At 55.1% G+C, this 27,135-nt stretch overlaps 2 protein-coding genes across 5 annotated transcripts in view; one reads left to right on the forward strand and one right to left on the reverse strand.

Annotated features, from left to right (window-relative positions):
* CSTPP1 (centriolar satellite-associated tubulin polyglutamylase complex regulator 1) overlaps positions 1-14,222 on the forward strand; it is a 201,408-nt gene extending 187,186 nt beyond the window's left edge. For all 3 annotated transcript variants that reach the window (XM_059068449.2, XM_067037145.1, XM_067037146.1), the window contains 5 exons: positions 8,029-8,114; positions 9,817-10,012; positions 10,685-10,794; positions 13,157-13,220; positions 13,480-14,222. In XM_059068449.2, coding sequence (XP_058924432.1) covers positions 8,029-8,114; positions 9,817-10,012; positions 10,685-10,794; positions 13,157-13,220; positions 13,480-13,654 — 631 coding nt within the window. In that variant the 3' untranslated portion in view covers positions 13,655-14,222. The remainder of the gene's footprint in view (positions 1-8,028; positions 8,115-9,816; positions 10,013-10,684; positions 10,795-13,156; positions 13,221-13,479) is intronic.
* A 1,263-nt stretch (positions 14,223-15,485) lies between these two features.
* ARFGAP2 (ADP ribosylation factor GTPase activating protein 2) lies at positions 15,486-26,599 on the reverse strand. Of its 2 annotated transcripts, XM_059068431.2 has the most exons (17): positions 26,341-26,471; positions 26,052-26,170; positions 25,460-25,532; positions 24,808-24,939; positions 24,643-24,723; positions 23,744-23,825; positions 23,395-23,451; positions 22,706-22,747; positions 22,291-22,343; positions 21,696-21,832; positions 21,464-21,595; positions 18,941-19,069; positions 18,723-18,857; positions 17,656-17,782; positions 17,413-17,506; positions 17,196-17,314; positions 15,486-16,722 (listed from the first exon to the last, which is right to left on the reverse strand). In XM_059068431.2, exons 1-17 carry the CDS (start codon positions 26,410-26,412, stop codon positions 16,702-16,704), a joined length of 1,605 nt encoding a protein of 534 aa, XP_058924414.1. In that variant the 5' UTR covers positions 26,413-26,471; the 3' UTR covers positions 15,486-16,701. The 2 variants fall into 2 exon arrangements, with proteins under 2 accessions (XP_058924414.1, XP_058924415.1); XM_059068432.2 differs by lacking the exon at positions 22,706-22,747 and having other exon boundaries at positions 26,341-26,599.
* Positions 26,600-27,135: the final 536 nt, after the last annotated feature.

A 27,135-nucleotide genomic window follows, 5' to 3' on the forward strand; every position in this document is an offset into this window, starting at 1 on the left:
TAAACATCTGGGCATATTTTCATGGCCAAACTCACTGGTATCAAGGAAATACGCCAATTAAATTGAGACACCACTTCACAGTCAACAAATTGGCAAAAATTTTCAAGTGAGATAATACAAGTATTGGTGAGATTGTGGGACAGCAGGAGCGCTCATAAACTGCTCGTGGTAGTGTAGATTGGTATAATCACTTTGAAGCGATTTGGGCACACCTTAAAAAGTTCAAGAAGTGCGCCTGGTTATAAGGAGACATGCAGCATTACTTGTAACAGCTACCAATGGAACCCTCTGCCCGTCCCTATGCAGTAGAAAGGACAAAGTGTGTTATCTCCATTCTGTGGAAATCTATACAGCAGCTGAAATGAATGCAGGGAGATATATATGCATCAGCACTGATAAATCTGAAAATGTCAAGTTACCAAATGATGCACAGAGTTTGAGAACAAGCAAGAAACAAAGTTATGTAATATTTTAACAATGTAGACATTTGGGTGAGTTAATAATTTAGTATGGAAATGTGGGAGGGATGCCAAGCCCAAGTTTAAATGAATGAATGCTAAGCCCTCAAGCCCCAGCGACCATCTCTGAGGAGGAAGGTAGAGGAAGGGGATGAGGGAGGGTGTCCAGGTGTCCAGCTGTTTTAATCAATATGTCTAATATTTTACAAAGCTTTTAAACATTGAAGCAAGTGTGGCACAGTGTGAAGTTTTGATGAAGTTAGCTAATGGGTATACAAAAGTTTGTTATGTTAGTCTGTGTAATTTTTCTGACGTTTTAAATATTTTATTGAAAGTGAAAAAGGGGCTTCCCTGGTGGCACAGTGGTTAAGAATCCTCCTGCCAATGCAGGGGACACAGGTTCGAGCCCTGGTCCGGGAAGATCCCACACGCCACGGAGCAACTAAGCCCGTGTGCCACAACGACTGAGCCTGTGCTCTAGAACCCGCGAGCCACAGCTACTGAGACCACGTGCCTAGAGCCCGTGCTCCACAACAAGAGAAGCCACTGCAGTGAGAAGCCCGCGCACCGCAGCAAAGAGTAGGCCCCGCTCACCGCAACTAGAGAAAACCCGGGCGCAGCAACAAAGACCCACAATGCAGCCAGGAAAGTAGAAAATAAAGTGAAAAGGGTGGGTAGGATTTAGGGAGGGAGCAGGGAGAGGGAAAGGCCGTCTAGGGAAAGTAAGCAGCCTGGAAATAAGCCCCTCTTTCTCCAGTGAGGACCTAGGGGAACCGGGGAGTCAGTGGGCCTGGAGTTTGAGGAGTTTGGAGACTGGGAGAAGAGAGGGCCTCACAGGCCATGCACTGGATTTGGGTTTTTATCCTAAGGTCATGGAACATTCCCCCACCCCCACCAGCTGTAAAGCTTCTTGGGAGAGACCAGGATAATGGCGCTGAAGCGGCCGAGAGCGGGGCCTCCGCGGTGTCTGCAGGGAAGAAGCAGCATCCGGGCCTAAGCCTCCCGCCCTCCTGGGGGCCACGGCTCTACAGCAAGGGCGGCAGGAGGGACGGCGCCCCTGGCAGGAGGTGTTATTGCCACTTCTTACTGGAAGCAGATGCAGTGGCCTGGGAACTGTGGTTAGAGTCAGAGGGGCCTGTGTTTGAATTACAGCTCTTTTGCTTCTGCCTTGAGACCCTGGTCAGGTTTCTGAACCTCCATGTTCTCGGTAAAGATATCCACTGATCTCACCTCATAGGATTAACGACAGAAGAAAATGCAATGACAGATGTATGGCACCGACCAAGCAAGGCCCTAACGAATACCGTGTTGCTGTAGTTGTTGCTGTTTCCCACACTCTGTGGACCCAGCTTCTCAAGCACCACAGGGCAGGTGGGACTGGGACCCCCTGGAGGTGCAGGCCAGAGCCCAGGGAGAGCCATCACCTGGACACCCCATGCTGCTCTGAGGGCCTGAACTTGGAGGCAGCTTGTGAGGCACAAGGGTGCCTCCGACACAGTCCAGAAGAGGGGCAAACCTTGGCAACAGCTGGAGAAGGTGGCCAGGGTGTAGTTTCATCCTCACTCGTGGCCCTGACTTTAAGACGTAGTCCACAGAGGTGTCCCGGGATCCCAGACCGACTCAGAGACACGCTTCAGCTGCACCCATGAAGGACGCTGCTCATGTGACCTCCCGAAGGAAGCGCAGTCATGGAAGCGTTCTTCCTGGCCCTGGCTTAGGCCTGGCTTCCCGCAAAAGTGGACTTGAAACAGGATAGCTAGCTTCCGCCTGAGAGCCTCTGCCCGGCCGGGTGCTGGCAGCACTTACTTCCTCTGAGCTATGTTTTTATTTGCTATTTTGAGCTCTTCCATCACCTGAAACCAGCTAGAACACTTATTGATAGCAGCTAACACTTATTCTGAGTGATTACTCCTATATAATAATAGAAGAGGCACAGTATATCACCATATTGAGTCTGCACAAGAATCCCACGAAAGAGGAAGTATAATTATCCCCTCTTTACAGATGAGGAAACTGAAACTCCAGGAGAAAACGTAACTCGCCCGAGAAAAGGTAACTTGGCCAGTCAGTTCTAGAGCTGGGATTTGATGCCAGGCCTGCTAACCCAGAACTGCACGAAACCAAACAAAAAACCAGGTACAGCTCATGCCACTAGACCAGAGACACTGACCCTTGAGGGGGAAGAGGAAGCCGGCAAGTCAGTAGGTTCGGACTGAAAGCTGTTGCTTCCTTGGCCCCCGTCCCAGCTGTGGGAAGTCAGCATGGGAGTGAGAGTGCGGCCAGCCCCCTTGGGAGCAGCTCAGACCCTGCCAAGTGCTCTTTCCCCATTCCAGTCGCTGCCCTGGACCCCACCCTTCACATGGTTCTGCTCAGAGCCAGCCTGAACTAGAGCGCCTTCACTTCTCCCCCAGAGTTCCTCTCTCTAGCCCCGAGGCCTGGCCGGCAGGGATCCCGCCACGATCCAGTGGATCTGATCCAATGGATTTGCAGAGGCTCTCGTTCGCAGCAGCTTCCTGATGGCTGAGCTTCAAAGCAGGGGCGGCCTGTCTCCTCCAGGTGTCCAACGCAGCTGGCACGCTAGCAGGAGGCCTCTGGCAGGAAGGGATTTTGAGCCAAGTGCCATCAACGGGAAAACAGCACACGTGGATGGCCTGTCTTCAAGAAACTCCTCCTGAGGCCTCTGGGGGCTGGGGTCAAGTTTGAGTTCAGGGTGAAGCAGCTGTCGGTGGTGGGTTGTAGGGCCTACCGCCTGGGGTTGTCCCTGTCACCAAAGGCAAAGACAGGCCTGTAGCCTCCCGCCTGCCTTTTCCCACAGCTCTGCCAAGGCTCCAGTGCCAGACGCCCAGAACTTTTATGGGTCAGACCATTAGTCTGGAGATGGACAATGCAGCACATGATGCTTCTAAAAGCACCTTTTTGTAAGTCTTGCAGACTTTTCTGCAGCGATGGTCCTCTGAACAGCAAACTTTCCCCCCAGCAGAACCCGCATTAGCAGGAGAAGCTGCTAGTTCTGTCCTCCCTTGGGATGACACTCTCTCGGGGCTAGCCGGAGCTCTTGCCTACTTTGGGGAAGTATTCTGCTTGAATATCTCCAGCAACAAGCAGCTCACTCCCTCACAAAGCAGCCATAATCCCAGAGATGGGCATCTTCGAGTCTTCTAGAGCCGAACTCTAGATCCCTGCGACACCTCCCTCAGAGGCAGCCCTCCAAGAGTCGGGCCTCGGCCTCACTTCCTCCTTCATCTTCTCTTCCAGGCTAAAGGGTCTAAAGGCAGTCATTTGTCTGATATCCTGGTTTGCAGACTCCACCTCTCTGACCTCCCTATTCCGTGACTATAGTTTATTCCCCTTAAGTGGACTGTCCAGAGCTGAATGTAGTATCCAGACGTCACCTTGCCAGGGGAAAAGAAAAGGGTACTGCAGCCTCTCTTAGTCATTTGTTCATGCTTTACTTCATTCGACAAACATCTACCGAGTACCTACTGTGTGCCCTGCACCCTGCTGGCGCTTGAGTCAGGCAGCAGACAGAGAGACAGAGGTGTAACTTGGTGGATCTTATCGTCCTGGGGCAAAGACAGACACGAACGGTGTGAGGGGGTCACAGAGAACTGTGGAAGCCAGGGCAGGGAGGCCTACCCTCGCCTTCCCACAGGGGTGCTCTGTGGCTGCACCCCAAAGAGCGAGGAGGCATCGATCAGGTCGGTGAGGAGAGGGCATATGGAGGGCAGGAGGAAGGAAGAACTGAAGGATCCGTGTGGCTGGAACATGGAGAGGGAGCCTGCCTGGGGCCTCCGATGAATCTAGAAAGGTGAGCGGAGGCAGAGAGCAGGTCATGCAGGCTCATAAGCCAGGATAAGGATAGGAGAGTTTGCTCTAAGCGCAATGGGAAGCCCATGAAGGGTTTCAAACAGAGTTGTAAAATGGTCAGATTCACATTTTGAAGATCCTTCTGATGGATGGGTCACTATGGCTACTCAATTAGAAGGAGGCCCGAGTGTTGCAGAAAACTGGGTAGGATGTCGTTCCGTTGTCCAGGAAGAAGAGGTGGAGGTGGGCGTTGGATGGGGGCTGTGAACGTGGAAAGAAGTAGACGGATTCAAGAGAAATGTCCAGAAGAGGACTGATAGGACCCGGTGATTGACTGATGTGGGGCTGGCAAGGGAGGGAGTTTCCAGGAGGCCAGGAGGACTCCAGGTTCCGGGCTGAGCAGAGGAGTGTTGCTATTAATGACAGCTGAGACGCAGTTGGCTTCTCTGGCAGCCAGTCTCACTGCTTGCAGACAAGACAACCCCTCGGTCCTAGGCACAGGTGCTGCTGGGATTCCAGCCACCTGTCCCTCAGAGAGCAAGCCCTGCTGCCCGCCTGCCTCCCCCAGCTAGCCTGCTGCTCCCTCCTGACCGATCTGAGTCTCAGCCCACCGAGGAGCAGGGGCCAAAACCAGAGCGCACGCAGGGGCGCCCTGTTCCCACGGAGACTGCCGCCCTCTCCCCAAAGAGGGCGCTAACGTCCACAGTCAAGAATGGCTGCCGACAGAAAGCTGCCGCCGGGGCTGGGGCTGGAAGGGCGGGCCCGCTTGCAGCTGACAGTCCTGGCTGTGGCTGGGAGAGGAAGATGCTTACGGCAATTGGCTGGGAGCCCTGGCGTGGCAGGGCCTGTCTCGGGAGCATGATGCTCAGCAAGAATTACAGCTTCTGGAATTAAACAGTGGTGGCGATTGTGCAAGTTTGTGAATATACTAAAAAACGCTGCACACTTTTCAAGGGTGAACTTTATGGTGTTCGAATTATATTGCAATACAGATCTTCCTCGACTTTTAACGGGGTTCCGTCCTGGTAAACCTGTCGTGAGTTGAAAACATCAAAAGTCAAAAATGCGTTTTTACGCCTCGCCTACCAAAGATGGTAGCTTAGCCCCGCCTGCCTTAAACGTGCTGAGAACATTACATCAGCCTACAGGTGAACCAGATCATCTCACACAAAGCCTACTCTATAATAAAGTGTTGAATCTCTTACGTAACTGATTGAACACTGTACTGGAAGTGAGAAACAGCACGGTAGTCTGGTACAGAATGGCTGTCTGTGTCCACCCTGGTGACCGTGAAGCTGACCGGGAGCCGCCACCGCCCAGCGTCACGGGGGAGTGTGTCCTGCGCACCGCTAGGCCGGGGAAAGGTCAACATTCGAAATTCAAAACGTGGTTTCTGCCGAATTCGTCTTGCTCTCACACCATTGTAAAGTCAAAAAAACCTAAGTTGAATCATGGTTAAGTCGGGGACCATCTGTATGAAATGAATGAATAAATAGGTAAAGAGAGAAATAGTAAAGGGACGTAACTGCTATAAACAGGAGCAACAGGTCCCAGGCTGATGATAAACCAAGAGGAACCAAGTAACGTCTTCAGAGGCTTTGGTTCCCCTCGCGGTTTCCTGCTTGGGGGGCGTTCTCAGCCCGGCACTCTTCCCTAGCAATTAACTTCAGGCCATTCGGGTTCTCAGCTGTCCTTGGAGTCGGGGCAGGAAGGAGAGGTCACTGCCTTCTCCCCTCTGGGGCCTTTTCCTTCCCTGTGAGCCTGGGAAGGAACGACTTGGAGGTGCTGGTGGCTCCTCCTCCCTGGGGCCCTGGGAGAGCTCACTCTTCCTCTGTAGTTTGGGTGTCTCTGGCACCCAGTCCCTACTACCTGCCCTCTCTCTACCTCTCTCGCCTCTCTCTCCCCACCCAGATATCAGAATTGGGGCTTCGTGCCCTCTCTCTCCCCTTTTGCCTGCCTGAGGTTATGAGAAACGGGGTGGGCCCAGGAGCCTCTGCCGGAGAGACCAGGACGCCCTCCTGTGGCCGTTGGCAGCATTGCTTCCTCCCACTCCGGCCTTGAAATTCTTTCCAGCTGGAATTTTAACGTTGAATTCTGGTAGTTGAGGCAGCTTTTGTCTTCCCCAAGCGATACATGAGAAACAGTTAAGGCCCTAAGATATAGGTGAGAAGAAGAAAGATAAGTTAGGCAGCTAATAAACTAAGAAGTAAAATGCAAGTGTTCATATTCCGTATCTTTATTTTAAAAGAGGCAGCGAGACCTAGTAGAAAGTAAGGACATGACGCGTAAAGCAGATTCACCAGCTGTGCGACCTCAGCAAGCTGCCTGCTCTCAGACTTAATCTCTTCACCTGTAAAATGGGAATAATCGACAGGACCTACCTCATAGGACTGTTGTGGGATAAATTTTAATTAATATAAGTAAAATACCTTATTCCGTGCCTGCCATGAAGTAAGTACTCAGTCAGTATTGCCTGTTTCTATCGTTACCGTTATTACAACTGAAGGCTAGAGGTAGGAACCATTTTGTCTGTCTGGGGAGACCTGAAGCCAGGGCAGCTGCCTGGCACAATTCCAGGGGCACCGCTCACACTATATTCTCTCTGAAGCCCCTTCCCCAGAGGTGAGCAATGCCTGCTCTCTCTGGAGCTGATCCAGTTGCCAATCTGGGGATTCTCGGACCCAGGGAGGTGGAGAGAAAATTAGAAAAATGCACACGGGAGAGCAAAATAAAAGGTTTTTTTGTTTTTAAAGGAAAGATAGGGCCCAGTCAAAAACAGATGGGGAGGTGGGGGCAGGTACTCCCCTGGCGGTCCAGTGGTTAGGACCCTGTGCTTCCGCCGCTGGGGGTGCGGGTTCGATCCCTGGTCGGGGAACTAAGACCCCACGTGCCACACAGCGCAGCCAAAATAAACCACCAACGACAAAGAAAAGAAACCGATGGGGGGTGCCCAGCTTCCCATCAGTAGATGAGTTTGGCACCCTGCCTGGCACATGGGTGGAGTCCAGCGAGTGCTGACTTCCTTGTCTTCCTGTCCTCTCCAGCGAGGCCCTGAGCAGAGCAGGAACGTGGCCTTGGTCTGAGCCCTTTAGTGGTCACATGGTTTCCTTCCTGCGAGGTGAGTGCGCAGGCGGAGGGCAGAGAGAGCAGGCAGCAGGGGGCGGCAGCTCGCGAGGGCGGACGGCGGGCTGGAGGAGCGCCGGCCGCCGCAGCGCCGCGGGACGGGTGTGTTCTCGGACCCTCTCAAGGGCGGACCCCAGGCGGCACCTCTGCTCTGCGTGCCAGCCGTGTGCCAGCACGGAGGGGCCTGCAGCCGTCCCGAAGGCCCCTCGGTAGCTTATTAAATGTCAGGGCCACTCGCCAAGACCCCCTTGAAACCTCTTGGCTGTTGTTTCTGCCTTTTCTCATCAGCTGGATTTGTTCTGAACTAAATGCTCCTCACTGCAGGATGGGAGTGCTTTTACCGCTTACGGGTATGAAAGGGGGTCTTGGCTGCGTTGCAGCCGCGCCCCCTCCTTGTCAGCGCCCACCCGTGTCCCGTCTTCCGGCTGGTGCCGCAGACGCTGCCCGCCTCAGCTGGGTTTGGTGACAGAGTCCAAACGACGGAGAGGCGGCGGGAGCGGGAAGCGCTTGTCCGGGGGGAGCCTCCCCCCGGCGCCCTGCCGTCCCAGGGGAGACCGGCTCCCCAGGAACGGCCCCCCGAGCGCCCCCGCAAACACACGCGTACGCGCATGCTCTCATGTGTTCTCTCGTTCCCTCTCAGGATCGTGCTCATGGACGACGCCATGGACGGCTCGATGTCCTTCTCGGAGTTCCTTTTTGCCTTCCAGATCCAGTTTTACTACTCAGGTGAGAGTCTCCCAGGCCCCCTGCGGCTCCTGTCTGCGCCGTGTGCCCTCTCCTACCCTGCGGCCCTTCCCGTCGGTGCGCCCGGCGCGTGCACGTCCCCCCTCCTCCTGCACGGCCGGGCACCCACCAGCGGCAAGTCGAGCTCTCGCCGGTGGTCCCGGCATTCGGTCGGCAGCGGTGACTCGCTCAGCCTCCTCAAGACACAGCAAACCAGAGCGCCTCCAGCCAGCAGCGCGACGCATCGGTTTAAGCGACAAGGACAGTTACAAAAATACACACTAGTGGAACAACACCCGATCGATTCACTATCGAAAACTTACTGTGTGCCAGGCGTAGCACTAAGCACCTTAGTCCTTACAGCAGCCCTGAGAGGTGGGTCCTCTGAGAGAGAGGCTGACAGAGGTAAAGCTGCCAAAGACGCAGCGCTCGGGGGGGGGGGGGGGGGGGGGGGGCCAGGCTCAGCGGCTCTGCTGTGTCGCTGCGATCGGGGGTCGCTCCCTGGGCCCTGACTCAGATGTGTGAGCACACGTTTTTTTAATAAGCAAGTGCACGCCAGTCCTCTCTCACACTCCCACCCTGCTGCCCGGTGCTCACCAGCTGTGCCCTTAAATACCTGCTGGGCTCAGGTGGAATAAACATAGATGAATGGAGGCCAGTGCCCAGCAGCTCACGCACAGCAACGTCAAATGGAGCGCTGGATTTGGAAACTGCTGGCTATGTCCATAAACAAACGTGTTCAAAACAGGCTCTTCCAGTAAACAGAAGGCTGTCCTTGGAGCCTGGACGCGGCCTTCCTGCCACCGGGTGGCCCCAGCCAGCCCTGGCCTCCCTCAGGCACCGCATTCTGTTTTCCTGGTGGCGGCCCAAGGGCCTGGTCGGGCAGGGGCTGGAGCCTGGGGTCTCGCCACCTGCTCTCAGCAGCTCCGGGCGTCTATTTCCCATCTCTCTGAAGTTGCTCGGGCCCTAGAGAAGGAGCAGCCACGTGTGGAGACCCTCTTCCCTTCGCTGTCCGTCGGGGCTCTCTCCTCACAGCGCCCCCGGGATGGCGCAGCCGCGGGGAGATGGGCCGTAAGTCTCTGCTTACCTACGAGGGCTCAGCTACGAACATTTGAAGACGAATCCAAATGTTTAATAAATGAGCAGCTTGCAAGCTTTCTCCCCCACACTGGCATTCCAAGCTGCTTTCTTGAGTCAGAGAGGCAGGTGGCTCACACGATGGGGCTTACCAGCAGGGCTGTGCACACGTTCACCCTCCAAAATTTAAAAAAGTATATATTTATAGCATTTTCTACGTGCCGGGCACGGTGCTGGGACAGGAAGGCTGACAAGGCGCGACCCAGGCCTTGACGCAAGACCTCCCGTTCCAGCCGGGAGACAGAGTGAGCAAGTCGTTACACAGGAAGCCCCTCGCTGGATAAGCACCACAGAGGAGTACCGGGCGCGTGGAAGGACGTAACAGGGGGTCTCACCTGGTCTAGGAACGACTGCCACAGGAGGGGACATTTGAGCTGAAACACGTATGAGCGTCATCTCTCATGAGCGTGGTGGCCACATGAGGCCGAGGGCCCCCGCGCCCAGGCCGCTGTGCGCTGAGGACTGAGGCTGGCGTGGCGCTGAGCTACCACGCAGAGAAGGGAGGGCACTGTGAGGGGACCAAGTGCGTCGTCCCCGCCTGACCTATGCCCTCTGCCCCGGTACCCAGAATTCCTGGAGAGCGTGGCTGCCATCTATCAGGACCTGCTGTCAGGCAAGAACCCCAACACGGTGATTGTGCCGACGTCGTCCAGTGGGCAGCACCGCCAGCGGCCTGCCTTGGGCGAGGCCAGCGCGCTGGAGGGCGTGGAGGCGTCGCTGTTCTACCAGTGCCTGGAGAACCTGTGTGACCGACACAAGTACAGGTGAGAAACGGGCCCGCAGAGCCCACCTCGGCCCCGGGAGCGCAGGCTCCCGGCCCAGAACGGGTCTCCAGCAGGCTGCTCTCTCTGGCCCAGGGCTTTTAGGCCCTTGATGGTCCTAGTATAAATTAGAACAGTGCCATCTGCCCCCAGTCCAGGCTGGTGACTGAAAGTCTTCCCAGGTGGCCCACAGGAAGGACTGCTTTCACTTGGGCAAGAGCAGCTGTAGGTGACCAGCTTGGGCCCCTTCTCCTTGCCAGGGGATTAGATAGATCGGTCTTGACTTTTTAGAGAGGAGGAAAAGAAATATTCACTGTGCGAGGAATGCACCCTACAGAAAGGGAGGGTAACGCTGTCCTGTGTAGCACAAAGTCCCCTTGGGGACAGAGCAGCCAGTTTTGGTCCCCTCCGAGAGGAGGCCTCGCGCAGCGCCATTTCCCCGTTCCCCCACTCCTGCCCCTGCCAGGGAAGCACCAGTTAGTGAACGTGCCAGCCTTTCCGTTCACGGTCAAGGCCTTGCTCCCGGAGACCTGCTACGCTCCCCCGGGTCTTAGGGCTCCCAGGGTCGGCAGCTCCCTCGGTCTTGGCTTTGGGCCTCCCCCTAAGCCTGAAGGTTTGGATGAAAAGGTGGCACTCAGACTCACTGGTCTTTGGCATCTGTATTCTCCCTTCTAGCTGCCCACCCCCAGCACTCATCAAAGAGGTCCTAAGCAACGTTCAGAGACTGACCTTCTATGGATTCCTCGTGGCCCTCTCAAAGCATCATGGGGTCAACCAAGCCCTAGGTAAGCCAGAGCTAGCTGTGGCCAGCCTCTCCTGCCCCGACAGTGTGAAGCCACAGAGGAGCCGGCCCGTGTCGGTGGACAGAGTCTCAAGGGGGAGGCAGCTTCACCACGTCTGCCTTGACCTCTCAGGGCCAGGCTCTGAGGCCTAGGGGGCCAGAACGTGCATAACACAAGCTGTGCCCTCTGAGGCCTCTCACCCTCCCGTGGCAAGGGAGAGCCTTCCCCGCCCCGAGGTCCTGCCCCAACACGAAGCAGCCTCTCCATGGCAGAGGTGTGGCCAGCCCCTCCCATGGAATCCTCATTTCTGCCTTGGGGAGTGGCCTGCAGCTTGGGCAGACACAGGGCTATTTAATCAGTGGCTCCGGAGCTTATGTATCAGAGGCACCTGAATCCCGTTTGTAAACAGGGCAAAGGTGTGTCTGGGGAGACCTGTGTCCCATCTGGAAAACAAATCTTATTAGTCTGAAAGGGAGTGGACAAAAAGCGGGGCGGGGGGCCGAGAGAGGCCCGCACTGGCCCAGTTTTTCCTGTCCATCGTTTTACTCTCACTGGTTGGCCCTCCCAGCCGCCCTCCCCTTGCCCACCCACACCTGCTGCCCTCCCAGGGGAGGGGCCAACCGGGCTGTCACCGCCACAGAGCTTGAGAGGGGTTCTTATTATTAGTCTCTCTCCTCAAGAGATATCCAGGTGTGCTTGAGATCCCAGGTTCCTGAGTCTCAAAAGAAGACTTTTGCCTGTTGAGGGGATGGGGTCAAGAGAAGGAAGCTGAACATTCGTAAAATGCCAGCCACAGCAGCCCAAGTGCTGGGCTAGATGCTTTAGATCTTACAGGACAGAGAGGCTGCTGGGGTGGCCTGGGTGCACAGGAGCACAATTCCTCAGCAGGGCTGACTAAGGGTCCACTCGGGCACCACGCACGGGTCTGGGGGACCCTCCGCTGAATGAGGTTGGTAGCCAGGGTCACCAGCTGGAGGAGGAATACAAATGTGGCAAATAGGAGTCAAGAGTAAGGGGGCGGGGAGTGGGGAATTGGCTTAGGTTTTCTTTTACACTCATAGGTAACTGACCCTCCCTTCCTGTCCACAAGTCAGCCACTAGGAAGGAAAAGGAAAAGCTAAGTAGCGTCTGGGTCACAGCGCAGACTAACGTCATGCCTTCACTATTTCGGGGGCCTTTAAGAAGGACAGTCCCTCATGTAAGTTCCTTTACAGAGCACTAACGTTGGGCAAGTGGGAGATGGAAAGAAGCGGATGGTCTCTACCCTCACCTGCATCTCCAGCGCATGAAATAGAGACCTGAGGTCACCCAGGTGCAGCCAGTTGTGGAGGCGTTGTCCTGTTCCCTTAGTCCTCCTCAAGGCACCCCACCCACTCACAGACACAAAACAACAAGAGGGTTCCATCGGACCAGAGTTTAAACACCACTTAGAAACAAAAGGGGCCAGGAGGCATCATCTGAAAAAGTTAGGAATTGAACTAGAGCCAGATGGATAATTTCAAGATTGAGGCTTTCTAGAGACTAGCACTGTTAGCAGCGACACCTGGCTTCTGACCACCAGTAAAGCTCTTTTCTCTAACAATTTGCTGTTAAGAAAATCTTTCTACCTGCAAACTTCAGCTTTACCTTCCCTCCCACTGTTAACTGCTCCAAAGAGCATACTAGACCCTCTCCTCTCACCTTTCCCCAGTATCCGAAAATTACTTTCCTTGGTTTATAGCTGAGGAAACCAGCTCAAAGAGATTTGTGGCAGAGAAGGGACAGCTCCCCTCCCGGTGGCTTCTGGCCACGCAGAGGAGAGTTTGGTCTGATCCTGACCCAGCCTTCTCTGCTCTTCTCTGGGACCCTCCCTGGAGAGGCTGAGGCAGCGTTTTTGACCATTCTGTCTCCAAAGTGGGGTCACCCTGATTTAGAGGCACAAAACTAGATAACTTGCGGTCTTTGGGGCCTGGACTGTATCCTGTGTCTCTGGCTCCTTTTCAGCTCAGTAACTGGGGCCTCAAGAAAGGACCAAACAAACCCTCAGTACCTGCTCACAACCCACCATCTAGTCTTGGAAGGAGAGCGTCCTGTTTGTGCGATGACCTTGAGGTTTGGGGATGTCTCGTAGCTGTGACTGGGGAGGGCAGGCAGTGGGCTTCACTAAATTTTTCCAGCAGTACCTAGGACTTACTGCCCCCCTAGCAGACCTCTTAAACTTCTGTGCTCCAAAGCTTTTACATCAGCTCCCCCAGGGGTGGCAGGATAGGCCGACATGCCGGTGAGGGGCACATAGGCGTCTGCTGGGCATGGGGCCGTGTGACTGCAGCCCGGGCCCGGGTGAAGGATCCTCAGATTAAGTTTTGTGCCCCCAATTATTTCCTAGGAGCTTTGCCTGACAAAGGGGACCTGATGCACGACCCAGCTCTGGATGAGGAACTAGAACGGCTGTAAGTGTCGGGTGGAAAGATGCTGCCCCCTTGTGGGGACAAAACCTCGGTCAGACACGGTAGCGCCCCGTCATGGGTCACACAGCACTTGTCCATCGGTCGAGGAGGGGTTTGGGGGCCAGCAGAGGCCTGAGGGATCCTCTCTGAGTCCTTTGGGAATACAGCCCATGGTTTCATCCACACGCAAGAGCGAGTGCGGAGGTCCTGGTCTCCGGACGGGAGGCACCTCGCTGCCCTCTGGGCTTCTTCCCTTCTTCAGGCTGGCGCAGATCCCAGGCCTGGTCAACTCGGTCACTGCCGGTCCAGAGGCCAGCTGCCTGCCTGCCCGGACCCCTCCCCGGGTTGGCTCCCCCTGGAGACCCCTGCATCACGCCCGCAAAGTGGATGCAGAGAGCGACGGCTCCACCGAAGAAACAGATGAGTCCGAGACTTGAGGAGTCTGAAGGGTCCTGTCTACAACGCCCAGTACCCAGCTCCCCGCCCCCGCTCCCCCCCCCCCCCCCCGCCCCGTCCCTCCAGCCCTTGGGACTCCAGGCCACCTCCTCTCCCACCCCCGTGCCATGCTGCCCTCTGCCGGTGAAAAGGCTAAATAACGGCCCCAGCCCAGAGACCCGCCAGAGGGGTTCTAAGGATCAGCCAAGCTAAGCAGTGACCCTAGCAAGTGAACAGCCTCCTCTCCCGGCTCCGTCGGCCTTTCATCAGGCCCCCAAGCTGACAGCAGATTGAGCTGAGGCCACCAGAAAGGTGACTTGGCTTTCCTCTTGCTGACGGTCCCCATCTCCTCACAGCAACTCCAGGAAGGGGGAGACGGTGCATAACCAGGCAGGAGCTTGCACAGTAAAGGGTGACACCCAGGGATGCAAGTATTAGGAGGATACAGCCACTCGCCGTGAGACAGAGAAGCGTGGGTGAAAAGACAAATTTCACTTTCAAACACTGCTTCGTCCCCTGTGTGTCTGATAGTTAAATATGTGAAATGAATAAAGTCCCTTGTGTCTGGTAGGTGGTGAGTCTAAAGCCACTAGACCGAGGAGGTGAAGGGAAGGGGCAAGTTTGAGTTTTGGGTGCCAAGTTCCAGCCTTTTTCTGGCAGGACTGGGAAGTGGGGGCCAGAGGACCACTCAAGCCTGGAGAACTGCCTCAGATAAGAGCGAAGAGGGGCTTGCCTCCTGCACATGACCTCAGCCTTTCACGGGAAAGGTGCCTCACAGCTGGCATGGACCTTCCGGGAACAAGCTCAGATGGGCCACGTGGTGAGGACTCAGGACCAGTCATCTCCAGACTCCAGCTGACTGACTGAGACCAGTCCAAACATCCATCAGTCACTGGGGAGCTTGCCCACAACGCAAACAACCAAGAGCTCCGTCCTGGGGTGGGGCACAGAGATCTCCATTATGAACACTCCGGCCGAATCCAAAGCTCCAAGAGCCACACCTTGGAAATCACTGGCTTAGAGCCCCACGGCTCCCTCCACCCATCATTTCAAATCACCCACATTTCCCAGACAGTGGTTTACAGCTGTACCCCGAAGACCCCTAAGGTGGCACAGAGATGTTCCACAGGGGAAAACGGTTGCCAAGCCAGGGGTTCTCACACACACACACACACACACACACACACACACACACACACACACACACACACACACTTAAAAGATTGAAAAGGGCTTCCCTGGTGGCGCAGTGGTTAAGAGTCCACCTGCCGATGCAGGGGACACGGGTTCTTGCCCCGGTCCGGGAAGATCCCACGTGCCGCGGAGCGGCTGGGCCCGTGAGCCGTGGTCGCTGAGCCTGCGCGTCCGGAGCCTGTGCTCGCAACGGGAGAGGCCACAGCAGTGAGAGGCCCGCGTACCGCAAAAAAAAAAAAAGATTGAAAAGGGATCCATTAAGGTCTGTTTTTTTTTTTTTTTAACTCCACTGAGACACCCCCCCCACCCCGCCCAACCAAGCCTACCGTTGGGATGAGGTGTACGCTGCTGAGGTCGCCTGCCTGCAGCCATATGGCTCAGTGGGTGAGTTAAAGGGCCAATACCAGCTCTGTCCTCCACATGCCATGGGGTGGTGAGGTCGAGGCTGCACCAGACCTCACAGCAGTACAGGGCCAAGGAGCCAGGGGCCTTTGGCTTTCAGAGAAGGGACAAGCTGGAGGCCCCAGAGTGAGTGCCCTTAGCTTCGGCACCGATGCCCCACCCATATTGGTGGGAGCCCAGAGAGTGGGGCGAAGGGCTTGCACTGGGCAGGGAGGCAGGATCCAGAGAGGACACTACTTCACTCAGACCAACAGAGGCCTAGGGCCCCGTCGGGGCTTTATTTGACACCACTTAGTTTCAATACAAACAGTCCAGAAAGAAAGTCACATCCCTTTGGGTGAGGGGGTGGTGGGAACAGTGGTCTGTGTTGCTTGGGACCTCAACCCTCAACCACGGGGTGGGGCAGGCCCAGGCTGCCAGCACAGCAGGGGAACGATGGCACCAAGGATGACAGTGTGTGGCCCAGATGGGTGAGACCTGCAGCTCTGTAGGCGCCGCAAGCTCTCAGTGGTGGGGTGCTGTCCAGGCCCCAGGACCCAGACAATGTGGAGGAAGGAAGCTGAGCCTCATGAGCCTGCTTCTGTCCCTCACGTCCTCTGCTTTCTTGGCCAGCTTTACACTCACAGCATCCAGAGCAGAGGACAGGGCAGGTGAGACCCACCATGGCCACCAAGCAAGAGAAGAAGGGACAGAGGGTCCTGTGGTCCACAATGGATGGCAGGGGAGGACGCCGAGACGCCCAGGAGGAGAGGTAACCCTGCAAGTGACCTCTGTAAAAAGGGGCGGTGAGACAAGAGAAGATCACTCGGGCCTGCAGTCTGATCCCAAACAAAACCTTTAGGTACCAGGTGAAGTTTCTAGCCCTCAGTAAGGCCCAGACGAAGACTCTTCCCCTCCCCTGCCCTCTCCTGGTGCCCAGAAGAGGCCATTGGAGCAGCAACAGCGGCAGCCAAGCCCAGAGCCCCCTCCCCTGGGGGCCGATCTACAGCAGAACTCTTTCTAGACCTCCTTGCTGGTTCCAGAGGACAGGGGCCAAACCCCCAGACAATCTGGAAGGATCCTAGAGCCAGCAAAAAACCTTATACTTATTACTTTCCCTACTCGGGGGAGGCCTGGACCCAGGATAAGCCATCCCGAGGGAACTCCCTCCCCCCACTCCCAGGGCGGCAGGACAGGCGCGCAGCAGCTCTGGGGGCAGGACGGGATTACCGGTACCCTAGCCCACAGGGGTGGGAGCGTGAGAAGAGGAGAATACGGGGCTCAGTCTCCAGGCAGACGTCGGGGGCTAATACTGCCCATCCCTCACCCGAGATCCTCAAAGGCCACCCACTCACACACCACGGGTATAAAATAACAATTGCTCCCCAGCTTCCACAAGGCAAGCCTCCCAGGCCTGGGAACCATGAGGTTTGTGCTGCTGTCGCCACCATATGTCTGAGCCACGGAGCCTGGATCAGTAGGAGCCATAGCGATCCTGGGGGCGGGGAAAGAGAACACAAAGTCAGAGTCTCTAACCTGCACCAGCGTTCCAGCACGCACAGCCTCCGCCAACACACCCCACGGGACTGGGGTCCTGGCTGGCGGGGGAATCGGGCACCGATCTCACCCTGGCAGAGACTGTTTTCTATTTTACTGTGACCCAGGAAAAGGGTTGTGGCCAGATCCCAAGGGGGAAGCCCTGCCTGATCTCACAGAAGCTGGAGAGGGAGGAGAAACAGTACAGATGACCAGAGTGGGGGAAAATCACTGCAGACATGGCATCGTCTTAGGGAGAGGCCCAGTCCTGGTAGCAAGCTCAAAGGAAGGAAGCTGCCCTTCTGGAAAAGAAAATGCTCTCTCGGGCTGAGGGCTACCGTGCAGCTACGTCTGGATCTGGTGGAGAAGACCAACTTCCAAGCACTACCCTTCGGTCTCCTCCCACCCCAGGTCAAGCAGTCCCAGCCTCACCTGCAAAGAATTCATCACACCATTGGCCAGCACGGCCATCTTCCCGGCCACAGACTTGACACCCTGCTTAAACTGGGCAATGTCAGCTGTGGGCAGCACGTTCCCCAGAGACACACTACCTGTCAAAGCAAGGGAAAGGCTGACCCAGAGCCCGGCAGGAAGCCCCTCCCAGCCCAGGGGGCCCCAGCTCTGCTCGCAGGCTTTGCTTGGGGCCTACCTGCTCCATGAGCGCCATCCATGTCCCCAAAGAGGTCCGAAGAGCTGATGGCGCTGCTGCCTGAGAGCCGCTGTAGCCGGGACCTGGCTTCATGCTGCGGTGAAGAAAAGGCAGGGCCTCGGGGCCTCTGGGCCAATGACCATCCAGGCCCCGCCACCCTGGTGCCAAAGCCCAAAACAGTAGAGAAGAAACTCCGCTTCTACCTCCTGCCTCCAGGCTCAGGTAAGCGACAACTCTACTTACCTCAGTATCCACCTCCCGCCCAAAGAACATGTCAGATGAGATGGCTTTGGCTCCTGCAAATTTCTGTCGAGCTTCACTCGACTCAAGGCCTGAGCTCCGGCTTTCCACTTCCCTCCGGTTCGTGACTCTGAGGGGTGGGGGTGGGACAACAGCTCTGACTCTTCCCGTTGCTACCAGGCAATAGTATCCCTACAGCATTGCTATCCCATTCCTACCGGAGGCCAAAAAAAGCACCAGTGGCCTTCTGGGGGTGCTCACCACGGCCGCATCTGACTGCGGCTCTGGGACCCAGGGGCCCGCTCTTGTCCACACTGAAGCCAAGGCACACAGAGCTTATGCCCCCTCCGCTAGGCAGCGTGGAAACAGGGTTTGGAGGGGCCGACGCTTCTGCCCCAAACCACTAGGATGATCAAATGTCTCAGTGTGCCTGGATTTACACCTACTCTCCTGGCGTAATTATTAGCATTACCCCCTTTTACTCTCAAAAGCACGCCAGTGTGGCTGAAAAGGTGGACGGTCACTCCCACCTAGCACTGACACAGACACTGAGCTAGGTGTTTTATAAGTTTCATTACATTTAATCCTTATGGCGGCTCTGAAGTCATTAGTTATGTCCCCATTTTACAAATGGATTATTTGCAGATAATTTATCAGTTAAGGACCACCCCAATTAACATGGAATATGCTTTTAAAAAATTACTAGATGAAGGCCAGAGACACATAATCCTTGGGAGGTCAGAACTGAAGCATAAAATCAGGCTCCTCCTGCAGAGAAGTGGACCTCAAGCGCAAGAGGCTACTAGGCTTCCTGCAATGGTAGAGCACAGCTCAAACCAAAGCCTGATTCCTGCACTCTCTAATCTGGTAGCCACTAGCCACTAGCCACATGTGGCTATTCAAATTTATTCAAAGTAAATTAAAAACCCAGTTCCTCAATTAACCCTAGACACTTTTTAAGGACTCGCCAGCCACATACTTGGTGGCTACCACACCAAACAGTGCAGATACAGAACACTGCCACCATCACAGAGCATCCTACTGGACAGTGCTGCCCTAGAGCACTCCACCTTTCTGAAATGGGCCGGACGCTTGAGATAGTCACTTCTGGCTCCTTCTCCTCCATCCTGTCCATACCCCAGGCAGCATCTGTATCCCAGCGGGAACCAAAACTCTCCCCCAAGGAAAAGGGGTTGTCCTTGTACCTGGGGAGACAGACAGTACACTGGCTCAGAGAAGCTTGATGAGGAACATGGTAGCCAAGTCTGCACCCCAACAATAGCCTTACTTTGGGGGTCCAGAGGCGAAAGTACCAACATCGTCAAACAAGTCCAGCTGTGAGCGGGAGGATTTTGCACTCACTGGGGCTTCCTGCTCGATCACCTGCATCTCAGACAGCACCGAGTGGGGGACGGAACTGTGGAGAAGAGCAGGACTGAGCGTCAGCGTCACTGCTCAAGAGAAGATGCCCAGGGCTTCCCTGGTGGCGCAGGGGTTAGGAATCTGCCTGCCAAGGCAGGGGACACAGGTTCAAGCCCTGGTCCGGGAAGATCCCACACGCCATGGAGCGACTAAGCCCGTGCACCACAACTACTGAGCCTGCTCTCTAGAGCCCGCGAGCCACAACTACCGAAGCCCGTGCAATTAGAACCCAGCCTCCACCACGAGAAGCCACCGCGATGAGAAGCCCACACCACAACGAGGAGCAGCCCCTGCTCGCTGCAACTACAGAAAGCCTGAGTGCAGCTACGAAGACAAAACACAGCCAAAAATAAATTAAATAAATAAATTTATTTTTTAAAAAAAGAGAGAAGAGAAGATGCCCAGCTGCTGGCAGAAACCTGGGTTCTCCTTCACTGAGCACCACCCAGAACCTTCTTCCCCTGACTGTGCCCAGGGCGGGGCAAGACCCAGCAGGGCGTGCTAGCAGCTGTGCTAAACTGGAGAGCACGCCTCACCTGTCAATACATCAGCTTTGTTTTCTCAAAGTACGGTTCCCCCGACAAATGACTGTTTGGCCTGTTTTAATTTTAACGATAATGTGGACCAAATAATAGTGCTTTTCTGTCCTCAACTTGCTGCACCATGAGCCACGTCCTTCACCCAGACAGACACATAAAACAAAAAAGATGAAAAATGCCCCAGAACCAGGGAAATGAGTCTAATGGCATCAAAGGATGATTTCCTAATTATCCCATCCTTTTTTTTTTAAAAGAAAGCATTTCAAAGTAGAGAGTCTGGCCTCATGCACTAAAACCTGGATCTGCTATTTGGTTTCCCAATGAGAAGAGGCATTGAATCTGGCAGCCAGTACCAACTCGTGATGCCTCTCTTCCCTCCTGTGTTAAGCTCCACAGAGGCTTTTGAGGATTAATTTCATTTAAATAAATTCATTAAAAAATATCTACCGCTTTTGGTTGGCAGAACTCCAAGGAGTGAATATTTTGCAATAGGGTTTTAAATAAGGTGGGCGAGGGTTAAATGATTCTACTGCAGTACAAAAGAGAAAAAAAAAGTTTTAAATATACCCTTTAATCCAGTCATTCCTGTGACCAAAACAGGGAAGAGGAAAGTCCTTTTGGGATAAAATTTTGTCTCCCTGATTAGCTGTGGGTTACACTAGTAGCACACAGACTAGAAGGGAATAACTTAAATCCAACTGGCCATGTCCTGAAAGATTAAGTAGAAATACCCAGCTGTATCTTCTTCCAGAGAAGTAGAGCATAATGGCTACAAATACTAAATATGAAATCAAACAGTTCTATGTTCAAAATCCAGCTGTAACAATTACTAGATTTTTGGGCTTTAAGCAAATTGCTTAATTGCTCTGAGTCTCAATTTTCTCATTTGTACAAAGGGAAAACAATACCTCCTGTACAGCACTGCTGTGTTTAAGTAAATAAGGCCATTGGCGAAGCTCACGCCCCCTGGAAAGGAGCAGACACCACTTAGCACAAGCTCACTGTAGCCAGGATCGCTCACCCTGGCGCTGCCATATATTCCAATTTTTAAGAGAGATAAAAAATCTAGCATTATTGAAATCTCTAGATGCTAACTCTTATTGTGAAGCAAACAAAATGCAAAAGAGAACTGGTGAGCAGCCCTTGTTCTTATTTTTTTAAGAAAACCACAGCAACATAAACCCAGTGGTCCTGAAACAGGAAGGGAACCACCCAACCAAAGGGCAATTGAATGTCTGGGGGTATTTCTGGGTGTTATGGTATCTGGTAACACTAATGGCATTTAGTGGACAGGTATTAGGAATGCTGTAGGCCTGCGATTCTTGGGAAGCTGTTGAGAAAACTGACCTGCCATTCAAAGTGCCGTTAGCACCCTTTTTAAGAAACATCACCCTAGGGACTTCCCTGGTGGTCCAGTGGTTAAGACTCCGTGCTCCCAATGCAGGGGGCCCGGGTTTAATACCTGGTCAGGAAACTAGAACCCACATGCCGCAACTTAGAGCCCGCATGCCACAACTAAAGATCCCGCATGCCGCAAATAAGACCCAGTGCGGCCAAATAAATAAATAAATAATTTTTAAAAAGAAAAAGAAAAAGAAATACCACCCTAGTCTCTTGGACATATCGAAAGAGCACCTGATCCTGTGTTTCATTTGTTCAACAAATACTCAGCGATCGTGTACCTACTATGTGCCAAGCACTATACTAGGGGCTTGAAAACAATATGCAAAGTCATCTATTCAGCCTTGGAGGAAGACTAAGCCTAGAACCCCAAATTGCTGGGAAGAACCTTCAGTGGTTCCCAGGGGAACAATGGCATTTCCCTGCCACACCCCAAAGCTGAGCCTCACCTTCGGGACACCAGTCCCATGCCCAACCTCTCTGCCTGCTCTCGCTTCTTCCCTTCCAGATTCTGTAGCTTCTTCTCCTCCTTCTTACGGTCAATCTGAAGCTCCTGGTAGGCCAGACGCATGGAGGCAACCCTGAGAGGGAACAAACGTGTCAGAGGCCGGCACCGTCCTGACCGGTCCTACCCGCCCACCCAACCCCACAGAAGCCGGGGCCCCTCCAGCAAACACTCACATGGACTCCTCGGCCTGCTTCTTGGCATCAGCCACCTGCTGCTCACGGAGCTTCTCTGCCACCTGGGCCTGCCGCTCAATCTCGCTGAAACTCTGGCTGCTCACCTTCTGGGCCCCTAGGCCTTTCTTGGCACCCAGCTGAGAGAATTAATTAGGTGATGAGAGCTTTGCCAACCACAATGTCTTCTATCCCCTCCCTGGCATGGAAACACCCACAAGGAAAGGGTTCCTTCTTAAAGTTTAGTGTAAAAAAAAAAAAAATACGAGCCCCGTCAGCATGGTGGAGAGGGAGATCAGTGGTTCTACTGGAGCTGAGCATAAGGTGGCCCACACAACCCCAGCAGAGGCCTGGGGGCCGGAGGACAACAGCTAACGCTACCAGGCCCGGGATGTGCCAAGCACTATGTGCACAATCTCACTAACTCCTCCCAGGAGCCCCTTAGGGACAAGCATCTTGACAGGCCCTCACAGATCAGGTGCAGAGAAGCTAAGCACCCTTCCAGTCATAGAGCCAGTAAGCGGTCAGGTCAAAGGGGGAACCCAGGCGTCTGACTCCAGCTCCTAACCACTCTGCCATACTGCCTCTCCCCACCTACCCCTTTCTTAGCTGCTGCTGGCTTCTTCTTGCCAATGAGGGAGATTTTCGGTTCTGTATGAGGAAGAGGGTGGGGCGTGAGCAGAGACACAGGGAGGTCAGAGGCAGCAGCTCAGTCCACACCATGCAGCTTCCTGGCAAGAGCTTCTACAAAGAACAGCTTCAGGCAGGGGAAGGCAAAGCTGCCCCCACCAGCTCCAACCAATGGTGTCAGGACGTCCAAGCCAAGACAGACGAGGTTAGAGGAGGTTACTGATTCCCAGCCGATGGACCTAAGAACCTAGACCTGAAGCACCAGAGACAAAGTCCCTGACCCGACACCAAGACCGCCAGGCAGGGGCAGCACCAAACACAAGCCTCGGCTCCTAGAGCGGGGAGCGGGCGTGCAAGGGGCTCCCCAAGCAGCTGCTGGTTACCTCTGGCAGGAAGGGCCCCTTGAGGTGACAGATACATGGACTCTGGAGAAAAACAGACTGTGGCTAACAGGGGGTCCCACCTCAGAGCCTCCATATAGCTCCCAAGCCCAGAGGCCTCTCCAGAGCCTCACTCCGGACCAGGCCGTGCCAGCCCTCCCGTGGGGTCAGACTGGCGGTCATTCTGCTGGCCTCCTGCCCCAATCCCCAAAGGTCGACAAAACAAACCGGGGCAGCAAATGGACTGTCCACCCTGAACTAAGTCTGAAGGACATCAGGAAAAGAGTAGAAAAGCGCTAAAAGGCCAGGGACTGGCCGAGAAAGGACAATGTTGCCTCCAGCCATTAGCAGCTCCGAGTTGTCCCCCTTCCAATGAAATGGACCAGACAGGCCAATCCTGCCTCGGCCCCCAGGGTTAGGGGTCCAGCCTCACGCTGGCCGGCCCCAGCCTCACCCCCAGAGGCAGACCCCAGGCCTGGGACACCTGGGACACCAGCCGCCAAGGGCCTGCTCTCAAGTCCTTGCGTTCGACGTTGCAGCCACAACTTCAATCCCAAGCCCCACTCCAGAGAGATCAGATGCTCAGTCTCCTGGGACCTCAGTCCACATGAGCAGGCAGCAGCAGACCTGAAAAGAACCCCCGAGGCCCACCCTCTCCCAGGCACCCCACACCTGCCAGCTGGCATACTGACCCAGAGAAGCTTTGGGTGAGGTGCCAAGCAGCTCCATGGTGGGGCCGCGCTCCGGCTCTGTGGATGCAAAGATGGGAATCAGGTGGAAGGCTCAACACTTCCTACGGCCCCCCCTTGAGGGAAGTGCTGGCGTAAAAGGAGGGGCACCGGCTTTCCTCAGCTTTCTGAGGCCACCGAAACAGAGAAAGAATGCCCACCACCTCCTCCGAGGGACTTAAGTGAATCCCAGCCCACCCAGAGAGAGAGCAGGAGACCCCTCACTCCCATTGCCCTGGCCACGTTTCCCATTCCTAGCCCCAAGTCCTCTGCCAGGACCAAGGCACATAGTTGGAATCTGGGCTAAACTCACGTGCCAGGCCACTGCTCTCTGCGGATGGGGATGGCTGCTGGGTCTCTGATGGGTCCGTGGCTGGTGCATTCCAGGCAGGGGGCTGAAATGCCAGATGACAGAAGCCTTGATGAGCCATTCCTCCTGGCAAAGAGCGCCAAATACCTCGTGGGTACAAGGCCCTACTCCAAGCCCATGAGGAAAGAATACTGGAGGTTAGCAATCAAAATTATAATTGCTATTCACTATGGAAGAAAGCAGCACGAAACTAGCAGCCACCTCCATCCCTTCACTGTTTACTCACAGCCAGAACCCATTCCCCTAATTTAATAATTACATCGGGCACTCACCATGTGCCAGGTACAAGTCTAAGGGCTTTTTACATGTAAATGTGTTTAATTATCACAACAAGCCTATGAGGTAGATACGTTCTCCACCTTAGAGACTGAGGTTAGGTGTCTTAGCCGCCACACTACAAAGACCAAGTAGAGGAGCAGGGATTCAAACAGAGCCTGACTTCAGCACCCAGTGGGTGCGTAGGGGCGAAACCTCCTCCCCGGGGTAGGTGGCTTGGGAGGGGATCCCTGCATTGTCCCCAACCACACACAGTGCCTTTCTCACAGGGGAAGAATCCAGGAAAAGTTATTTGGGGTTCCTGATACCTCGAGCCTTTAAGAAGCTTCTCGTTCTCCCTACCACCCCAGCTTATAGGGGTGTGTTCCTGAGGAGGGCCACATTGCACCCCTACTCATGGGAAGAGGAAACACCTGGGTCTATCCAGCAGTGGGCCCCAAACATTCCCCATATGAGGTATCACACCAAGGCGAATGGAATCCAAGCCCATGACTGTGGGCCTTGGCCTCAGTAAGTAAACCACCTGTCAGGAACAACTGCGGGAAGCATTCCTGGTGCACACTCACTTGACTGTGTTCCGAGAAGAAATCAGAGTCCTTCTTCTCTGGGGAGTGACTGGGAGCACTACTCATACTGTCAATCCAAAGCTAGAAAGGAGACACAGCTGAGACACAGGACTCTGAATAGTCCCAGTTACCCCATGACCCCAGCCCGGGAGAACAGGCACTTACATCAGTGCCATGCCTAGCCAGGGCCGCACTCCCCAGCTGCCGGATCTTTTCCCGGTACATCTGGGCAGCTCGGCTATTATATTTGGTGTTGGCATCACTGGCTGTGCATCCATGTTGGCGGAAGAAGGCTGTCTGGTGAGCAAAGAAGAGAGGAGAACGTGCTACAGGTGATTCTCCCCAGAACAAAACAGACACCTCCTTCTAACAGTCGGGTTATTATTTATACAGAACAATATGCTCTATTGACACCAGCAGTTTTCCATAAAGTTCCTCAGAAACTCCTACAAAAAACACAGCCTCCCATCCTCTACGATGAATGACTGAAGCCCAGACCTCACTCAACTCTGCCCGAGGACAGCATGCTGTACCCACTCGGCCCATCCTTCATCCAGGCCCACGAGACCCGGACAACTGTGGAGGCCCCAACTCCCTCGGCCTCTCCCCCAAGAATGTCTCTCCAGTTTAGTTTGAATCCAAAGCCCCTTGGAAAAGAACAACGACCGATCTCCAAGTTTAGAGAATAATGTGCAGTGTTGCCACAGACCAAAGAATCCTCTTAACAGAGAAACTGAGAGGGCCTCCAAGAAGTCACTGTAAAGCCAGTACCCAGGCAAAAAAATGGGGGCAGGAGGATGGTAAGGAGGAGCTTTACCGCATTGGCATTCCCGCCGACCTGCATACACCTCAGCTGGAACCAGTTCCAGTTGGAATCCAACTCTGTGGACCTGTGTGCAAGGGCTGTGTGTCACCTACCAGCAGGTTCCAGGAGACGCTTCCCTGGCAGACCCACACCTGTCATTTGGCCTCGGGCTGCAGTAGGCACCCAGGAAACATTCACCAGCCACCTCCGTGTTTCCTCCACTCTACCCTGTCCAGGAAAGCTTTGCTCTTCATTCATCTAGTCCAAAAGGTACTAATTATTCTCCAGATGCGAAAGAAGGTCGAAGCTTGGACTCGGCCTCTCCCTTAAGGACAACCACAGTCTCGCTCCAGTGCATCAGCAACAAGAACAACGCAGATAACTTTTCCCTGAAACTAACGCTTGGAGTGTCGAGTTTGACCACCAGGAAATAACGGAGTTTTGACCCAGACGCGGAGACGAACCGCCTGGGTAACAACGGGCCCACACTGGCGGCTGCCTCCCGTGAGAAGCTGGCGAACACCAAACTCAGGGCGCTCCAAGTCCAGGCAGCCACTCTCCCCTGCTGAGCACCCAGTCCCGGCCGACCGCGAGGAGACCCCACCTGATGAAGCTGAGATGGACGCCCAGGGAGCGATGCACACCGGAACAGTCAATGCACAAGAACACACCGTACGTGATGCTGGCCCAACTCGGATTCTTGGCGCCACAGTCGAAGCAGGCCTGGGTGGAGAAGGAGATGAGCGAATGGTCAGGGGCCCCAAGTCGAGGCCGGGCGCTGACACCCCAGGAAAACAGCCCGCGCCGGCCCCTCTCCCTCCCTCAGAACCCAGGGGAGCCGGGAGAGTCCCTCTCGGCCGGCGCAGGGCGCCGCGCACCTCCCTGTCACGCACCTTGTTGGTCGGAATTGCGCGAAGCCTCTTAAAAACGGTCTGGATCTCTATCTTGCTCGGCTCAGCCGCCATTTTCTCTCCTTCCCAGACACCAGCGCGATCGACGGGTCCCGCCACGGGCCAATCCGCGGCCGCGAAGGCGGTACAGTGGGTGGGCCTCAGCGGGGGGCCGGCCCGTCGAGGGGTGGGGTGATTTGTCCCGATCTGGACCAATGGGCGGCCGGCGGAGCTGGCGCCGAGACGTCAGCGTCCCGGGCCCCACGAGGTCGCCCGAATCCGCGCCGCGCCGCGCCGCGCCGCGCCGCGCCAGGGCCAATCCGCAGCCGGGGCGGGGCGACGGCCGGCCCACAGGCCCAAACCTCGCCGCAGAGCCGCCCGCAGGCCCCACCACCCCCAGAAGGTGGAGCCACCTCACAGAAGCGTGGGCTGCGAGGCCCGGCACCCGGCCTTAGCTCAGGCCAGTACCCCGAACGGCGAGTAATGATTAACAGTCCTACCAAGCAGTCGTAGTCCCGCCGGCTTGGACGGGAAGGTAAACTGGCTGGGCTCCCGCCTGGCTCAGAACTCAGCACCCAGCCTCCACCAAGCCTGGATGGCTCACACCAACTCTGATCTCGAGTCCCTTCCACCCCAGGTTAGGGTCCTGAAGTCCCAAAACAGGTTAACAGGCTGGCAGACCTTCGTCCAACCCCCGCCCCCCCCCCCGATATACTCCAGGCCCACGACCTCCTCTCAGTGCCTCTCTCCCCATGCCCTCGGCAGCCTGGCAAGGGTGGAATACCGAAAAAGATGCAC

This window comes from Kogia breviceps, chromosome 7, assembly GCF_026419965.1.
Source record: "Kogia breviceps isolate mKogBre1 chromosome 7, mKogBre1 haplotype 1, whole genome shotgun sequence".
NCBI classification, from domain to species: domain Eukaryota; kingdom Metazoa; phylum Chordata; class Mammalia; order Artiodactyla; family Physeteridae; genus Kogia; species Kogia breviceps.